General features: G+C 41.0%; 1 protein-coding gene across 2 annotated transcripts in view; it reads left to right on the top strand.

Annotated features, from left to right (window-relative positions):
* Nucleotides 1-6,869, top strand: part of Npy1r (neuropeptide Y receptor Y1) — an 8,222-nt gene extending 1,353 nt beyond the window's left edge. For both annotated transcript variants that reach the window (XM_055618815.1, XM_055618817.1), the window contains 2 exons: nt 4,162-5,003; nt 5,114-6,869. In XM_055618815.1, the coding sequence (XP_055474790.1) occupies nt 4,308-5,003; nt 5,114-5,566 (1,149 nt within the window). In that variant the 5' untranslated portion in view covers nt 4,162-4,307 and the 3' untranslated portion in view covers nt 5,567-6,869. The remainder of the gene's footprint in view (nt 1-4,161; nt 5,004-5,113) is intronic.
* Nucleotides 6,870-7,934: the final 1,065 nt, after the last annotated feature.

Raw genomic sequence — 7,934 nt, 5'->3', positions numbered from 1 at the left:
TGTGTGTGTGTGTGTGTGTGTGTGTGTGTGTGTGTGTGTGTGTGTGTAGGGTGGAGGGTGGGGTTAGGAATCAAGGACATTCACATAATTATACAATACAGAAGAGGGTGGTGAAACAGGAGTTTTGACTGAATCCTCTAGACACTAGGACCTAGAGCATGAAAACCTGTGGGGGTGGGGGGAGGATAGAGATAAGGTTTGTCTCCAACTTCCACCGTTCTTTTAATTGGAATGCTCTGTGATTTGCCAGTTACATTTGGGTCTTCCAAGAAGCATAACTCTGGGTGACACCTAAGGAAGTGCAGGGCTTCTCTGGGTAGGCTCCCTAGTAAGAGAGGGAGTGAGGAGGAGAGAGACACAGAGAGACACAGAGAGAGTGAGAGAAACAGAAGAAAAAAGAGACAGGCAGACAGAGACAGAGAGACTACTTCCTTACCCATCCAAAGACAGCATACTCTTCCTGACTATCATTTACTAGTGTTTCCTTATAACTGTCAATTGGCAGAGGTCTGTTGAACAAGCCCTTCCCCCATTCCCCGGGAAGGAACAGGGAATTACGTAAGTCATTTAGATAAGCTAGCAGTAACTTCGGCTGTATATGACAAAGTTGATCTTTTTTTTCCTTCTCCTAAACAAGTGAGAGAATTAAAAAATATATATATATTTGGCAGGTTATGCCCTGAACACTGTATTTTATGGTAGAAACAGCACTGTAAACAGCATGCAGGGAAGGGCCAGAATTCCCACAAGGAAGAAGGAAAGGAAACTGTCCTGGAAAGGTGGGAGAGAGAATTAATTTGCCAACTGTTAGTGTATGTGATGTGTTTGAATGTGAAGGAGAGCTGTGCTGAGATTCAGTCTTTAATTCTTGCAATGCTTACTGTTGTAGGACATACCATGGAAGAGCTAATGTCAGCATGTTTCCTTTCACAGTGAGATGCAAACTCTCAGTAATGTTACTTTCCTGACCATTATTCTTTCCCCAACTTATACAAAGATAAACAAAACATACCTTGTATCTAACACAAAACTGATTCCCACAGCTGCAATGACTACTGCTCCCATCCTTAACAAAAGAAGGAAAGTTCCCATTGTCTGTATAAACCCATTTGTGAGAGATCCATCTTCAAAGCCCAGGAATTCAAACAACTTTTTGTTTTTGTGAATTCCTGTAGTTGTCAAAATAGGCTGTACATAAAATTTATCTTTTCTTCCTCTCCACATACTCCTATGCCCCATGCCCACTCCCTGAATCATTGCAAAAGCCTCCTAATTAGTCTACTGACTTCCCATTCCCTTCTTAAATGTGGTGCCAGCACCAGGTACACTAGTGTCTTCATTTGCTTTTGCATTAATTTATTTCGTGGTGGTGGATGGAGTTGCTGACATGCATGTCAGAGGACTGCAGGAAGCAGTTCTCTCCCTCTACCTTGTGAGTAATGGGGAGCAAACTCCATCATCTGGCTTTACTTGTCAGACCATCTTACTTGCCTCTAAATATCTAAGAGTAAAAGGCAAAGGCTATCCCGTTAAAACCGCATTGCACTGTCAGCTTCTCAGTTAGCCTTCCCAGGCAGCTCCTTCTAGCCCACCCTCATTCGGCCTTCTTCTTCTCAGCACCACAGTCGTGCTTCAGCCCTAGAAATGTTCTATTTGTTTTTTTCCACCAGGGAGGCCAGGCTTGAGATGCCTACCATGGCTTCCTAACTCAGCACTCCTGGATGTTTGCTGTCATCTAAGATGCTCAGCTGTCCAAATCTCAACAATCTCAATTCCCTTTCTTGGTTATCACACTGGGCTTTTTTACTAATTTATTTCTTCTTGTCCTTCTTTGCCCATAAGACTAGAAGCTCGGTGAAAAGGTCACTGCTCTTTCCACTGCAACCATGCCTGACAAGTTCAAGTAAATAGTTGTTCCATGATTTAATGTTGCTTCAGAAAACAGTTCTCTCCAAAACTGGAAAGTCATCACCCACTCCTTCAAGCCCTGCTTTTTCACCCTACGCTCTTCCTGGTTTTGGGATTCCTGAGGGGAAAATAGTGTGTGATTATCCTAAAAGTCATTTCAGGTGACATGATAGAAGGGAGAGTTGGATTCTAAAAGCATCCACACTTGAAGTCTGTCCTTGTTTAGGGTTTCTATTGCTGTGATGAAACACCATGACCAAAGCAAGTTGGGAAGGAAAGGATTTATTTGGCTTATATACTTCCATATCACTGTAATTTCAGGGCAGGAACTTAAACAGGCAGGAGCTGATGCAGAGGCCATGGAGGGTTCCTACTTACTGGCTTGCTTACATGGCTTCCTCAGACTACTTTCTTATAGAACCAAGGATCACCAGCCCAGGCATGGCACCACCCATAATAATCTGGGCCCTCCTCCATTAATCATTATTTATGGAAATGATCTACAGGCTTGCCCACAGCCCAGTTTTATGGAGACATTTTTCTCAATCAAAGTTCTCTCCATTCACATGTCTCTAGCCTGTGTCAAGTTAACATAAAACTAGCCAGAACAAAATCATTCCATCACCATGCTTTACTGCTATATAGTCAGATTGTATGACAGCAATGCTTACTTTTATCCTTCATCTTATCAGGCCAAATTGTGATTCACAATAGAAAAGACCTCATATTCTAGAAAGCAAAATTGTCAAAAGAGAAGTTTGTTAGAGGCGTCATTTAAAGAGCAAGTGCATTTCTGCACATTAAGTTTCTCCTTTTCCTTTCAATAGAAGTAAATCCACACAATTTTCTTCATTGTTCTAACACAGACAGAGAATATTGCCTATTAACACATACAAAATAGCCAGTTAATTAGCAAGAGAAATCCTGTCCCATGTATTTCCTTAGCAAAGCTGGGGTAGGGGGATCAGAGGTTTCTCTCTCTTTTCTTTCTCTAAAGGAGCTTCTGACCTTGGTGAAATCACTATCTGTTATTTATCTTGTCAGTAAGAGAAGTATGTTTATACCACACGATGGGGTGAAAATTTAAGATTACAACCAAAATCATTCTCTTGCATTGGACACTTACATAGCTGGATGAATAGAGGCAATAGGACATTTCCTTGGATAAAATGTTAGAAATTCTTTGAAATCTTCTGGTGTGATCATCAAAATTAGAAGGTCTTAAAGTTAGCATTGCCATACAATGCAGAAGCCTCCATGCATGGTCAGCACTTCTTTGACAAGCACTTTCGTCCGTTTGATTCAGGTTCTGTGCCTCATGGTGACATCATTTTTTCTTACATAATGTACATCCTTTAGTCACATTTCTTTTTTTTTTCATCTCTAATTTCATTAGACAAACCTCTAAACACGGTTCCATGTATGCCACAACCACTCGTTAAAACATGAGAAGTCAGATGTATAGTCTGAACCATTTTTTTTTAATTAAACACATCATATGGTTTATCAAAAGCTGTTCCTTACATGACCAATTTTCTTGACTGTATAGGTCACCTCCTTGTGAAGATTTTTGTTAAAGGGCATCTGTCCTTTGGAGCAGCCCAGTGTGTGGTGAGCGGTTACCACAGCGCGATGTCTGCACTCACACTTCCACCACACATTTTTCGATGCTCTTTTGCTTTGTTACATATTTCCGTCTGTGCATTATGTTGTTTCCTGTACATTCATATTCTTGCTATGTCTGAGAATCTGCTGCTGGCACCATTTTTCTAACACTTGGGAGGCTCAAGATTTACAAACACTCTACTGATGTGTAGACCACTGAGAGTTGGTGGCGTGTGAACAAGTCCAGTTAAAAATATTTTGGGGAGCTGGGTTTGTAGCTAAGCTGGTAGAGTGCTTGCCTAGCATGTTGGGATTCCTGGGTTCAGTCCTCAGCACTGCCATGAAGTCAGATGTGCCTGTAACCCCATCACTCATGAGGTGGAGACAAATATCAGAAGCCCAAGGTCATCCTTGGCTGAAAAGTGAGTGCAAGGTCAGCTACCTGAGAGAGACTGTGTCTCAAAAACATTATAGCTGGACTTTAAAAATGCTTTTAAATGTTTGCACTGTTTGTGGGATTTTAAAAAAAATATTATAATTTTATAAAATATTTAAATTTATTTCTTTTCTTTAGAATTCTGTGAGACAGAATTCATTTTGACTGCCCCCAATAAATTTAATAATGCAACTGGCCTTTTTTGTTGACAGAGTAATAATTTCAAGGAAACGAAGAATTGAGAATCATTTTGGTGAATGGATTCCAATGTATGGCATAAGAATAAAGTGAAGATTTGACCCATTTTGAAGAAACATACCATCCACTTGTGTAATAGAATACAACAAAAGCTAAAGAAATGAATTCAACACTGTTTTCCCAATTTGAAAATCAGTCCGTTCACTATAACATCTCAGAGAACTCTCCACTTTTGGCCTTTGAAAAAGACGATTGTCACCTGCCCTTGGCTGTGATATTCACTTTGGCTCTTGCTTATGGGGTTGTGATTATTCTTGGGATCTCTGGGAACCTGGCATTGATCATAATCATCCTGAAACAGAAAGAGATGAGAAATGTCACCAACATCCTGATCGTGAACCTTTCCTTTTCAGACTTGCTAGTTGCCATCATGTGTCTCCCCTTCACTTTTGTGTATACACTGATGGACCACTGGGTCTTCGGTGAGACCATGTGCAAACTGAATCCGTTTGTGCAATGCGTCTCGATTACAGTATCCATTTTCTCTCTGGTTCTCATTGCTGTGGAACGGCATCAGCTAATCATCAACCCAAGAGGGTGGAGACCAAATAACAGACACGCTTACATAGGCATTGCTGTCATTTGGGTCCTTGCAGTGGCTACCTCTCTGCCTTTCCTGATCTATCAAATTCTGACTGATGAGCCCTTCCAGAATGTCACACTTGCTGCATTCAAGGACAAGTTTGTGTGCTTTGACAAATTTCCATCGGACTCTCACAGGCTGTCCTACACGACCCTCCTTCTGGTGCTGCAGTATTTTGGCCCACTCTTCTTCATATTCATATGCTACTTCAAGGTAAGGAAACCATTCACACTGCCCTAATTTTTTCCCTTCTTACTTTCTTTGTACAAACTTCTCCATGAGGTGAATGTCCTACTTGAACTCACCCTTTCCTTTCTTCATAGATATACATTCGCTTGAAGAGGAGAAACAACATGATGGACAAGATGAGGGACAGCAAATACAGGTCCAGTGAGACCAAGCGAATCAACGTCATGCTGCTGTCCATCGTAGTCGCGTTTGCGGTCTGCTGGCTGCCTCTTACCATCTTCAACACTGTGTTCGACTGGAACCACCAGATCATTGCTACCTGCAACCACAATCTACTGTTCCTGCTCTGCCACCTCACGGCCATGATCTCCACCTGCGTTAACCCCATCTTCTATGGGTTCCTGAACAAAAACTTCCAGAGAGACTTGCAGTTCTTCTTCAACTTTTGCGATTTCCGGTCTCGAGATGACGACTACGAGACCATAGCCATGTCCACCATGCATACGGATGTATCCAAGACTTCTTTGAAGCAAGCCAGCCCAGTCGCATTTAAAAAAATCAATATGGATGACAGTGAAAAAATCTGAAGCTGCTTAGAACATTCAGCCCCAGACAACATCCGTGAACAGCAAGCACAGCCAGCCACATGCTTTCACCACCCGTGCTCCCATGGATCAGAACAGAATAAGTCTGGAAACTCCGGGACTGTCTGTGCATTTTACTGCTTTTGTTATGCCATGATTACTTGGGATCAACATAGGTGGACTTTGTAATCTTCTAGCAACAATTTTAACTAGACTTGTATGTGTGTGTGTGTGTGTGTGTGTGTGTGTGTGTGTGTGTGTGTCTGTGTGTCTTTTTGTCTGTCAGTATACACATGTAAAGTTATGCATATGACAAAGATATTTTTACTGTATTTATTGCGGTGAATTTCTCTGAAGTACTGCCCTGAGCTCACTTTAAAAGCAGTACCCACCTGATATTCTCAAGATATTGGGCTTTTATGATTAGATGAGATTTCCAACACCCTGGACTGCCTTTGTACCATCCCAGGAAGTTACAAGGGTGTTACAAGGGTGACAGTATACAAAAGTCACCTTGTAGAATATGTCTGAGCCAAAAGAAAGTCTGAAGTCATTCAGCAACATTTTTTGGAGGAGGGGCTCTTTTTATTGAGAGGACTGGGTTTGTCACTCCTAATTGAGTATCACTTAAGACAAAGATACGTAAAGCACACATTTTCAGCTGTGAATATCACCGGGAATTAGCCACCCACCAGAATGAAGTGGCAAAGAAGTTCCCTAATTTCAATTTTTTTCTGACAACCAAAGCATTTCATGGTAATTAAGTTTAATAAGTAAATTAGTATTGCTGCAGATAAATTGCATCCACAAGAATTGATCATCGAGAGGTTTTGCGTCATTCACAAGTGTGTTCAGCACTGTCAAGCTTTCTAGCACAACCAAGTGACTCTGAGAACATTTGCAACTCACACTGCATAGAAATGTAACATGCATTTTCGCAACAACAGTGCCTGCACAGTAACTAGTATTTAACTCTCACTGTTTATCGCTCATGGCAGAGGACACACAGGCAGTGTTAAAGAATGTTTACCTCAGCTAGCAGGTATCTATCTGTACCTAGAAATTTCGTACAGCCAGCCCATCCTAACTTGTATAAACTGTGTGATGTATGGAGTTTTATTATTGTATACTATTATATTATATAGTACTGACTAGCCATGCCATATTAATATATTTACTTTCACATATCTTGTAATCATTATTTAGACTCGGAAAAGATACCTTCAAGAAGACAGTTTCATGTATTATATAAAGTGTTGGATATGTGTGATTTTAGAAGGGCAAACACTTTCTGTATTAAAATTGTTTTGGCTTTTTCAGAGGAGTGTGTATTGTATTTCTCTTGAGCTTCATTTCCTCCTGTCCCATGACTTCCCTTCCATGATCTGGCATCTCCACCTCACCCAGTGTCAATTTGCTGGTGAAATACTATCTATTCTTTAACTACTAGTGACGGATTCACTTCCTTTCTAGATTTGAAAGCTTCTTAAAGGCAGAGGCTATGTAATAATGATGGGCCCACAGTGTATTTAGCAGAGTGACAAGTGATTAGAAAGTCATTTTAAGTGCAGTTCAGGGGTCTGAGGAGCCGGCTCGATAGGTAAAGAGGTTGCAGCACAACTGTGTCTATAAATGGTGTAGTCCCACACAGCTGCTTAGCTGAATTAACTCACCCAGCCAGTTCTGGGGTCAGCGAAGTGAAGGCACCCGAGACACTCAGCATAAGCCTATGGTCTATATATATGCAAACACATGCATACACCTTCACCGAGCACAAAACCGCATCTACACACTCATGAACATACAGATGCACACTGCACAAACACCTACATACATAAGCATGTGGACATAGACTTTCTAAAACAAGTGAATGAAAGAAAGCAAAATTTCTTCCTTCCCACTGTGTCACATGAAATTCACATCTCGGTGTTTTCTTGGATTCTCCTTCCTGTTCCTCTTTACCTGTTCCTCTTTACCAAAGAGCATTTTCTTTTCTACTGTGTTATTTTACCTCTAAATGAAATAGTAATGACATTTACATTTTAGGATCTCAGCCGTGTAAGAAATACGAACCATCTAATGGTAGAAGTTAGTACAAAATCACATGATGGCCTAAGATTGTCCTTTAGTTGCCCAGATGATGACAGAGAGACAATTCCAGATCCAGTTTTTAAGGTTCATTGAAAAAATAGTACCTTTTAAAGCTCTCAAACCTGATATCCTTAGTACTGGAACCAGGACCTAATGCAATGGGAAGCTCTCTCTGATTTCAGTGCTGTGGATATGAAGGACTACTGGAGATCACTCACTGTTAACAGTCACCAGTTTCTCTGCCAGTGCATTTGCTGATGCAGCCATTTCTAGTAACCAA

The sequence above is a fragment of the Psammomys obesus genome, unplaced genomic scaffold (assembly GCF_907164565.1).
Source record: "Psammomys obesus unplaced genomic scaffold, mPsaObe1.curated_primary_1811, whole genome shotgun sequence".
Lineage (NCBI taxonomy): Eukaryota > Metazoa > Chordata > Mammalia > Rodentia > Muridae > Psammomys > Psammomys obesus.
Note: the sequence above shows the minus strand (reverse complement) of the source record. Positions and strands in the feature narration are given on the sequence as shown.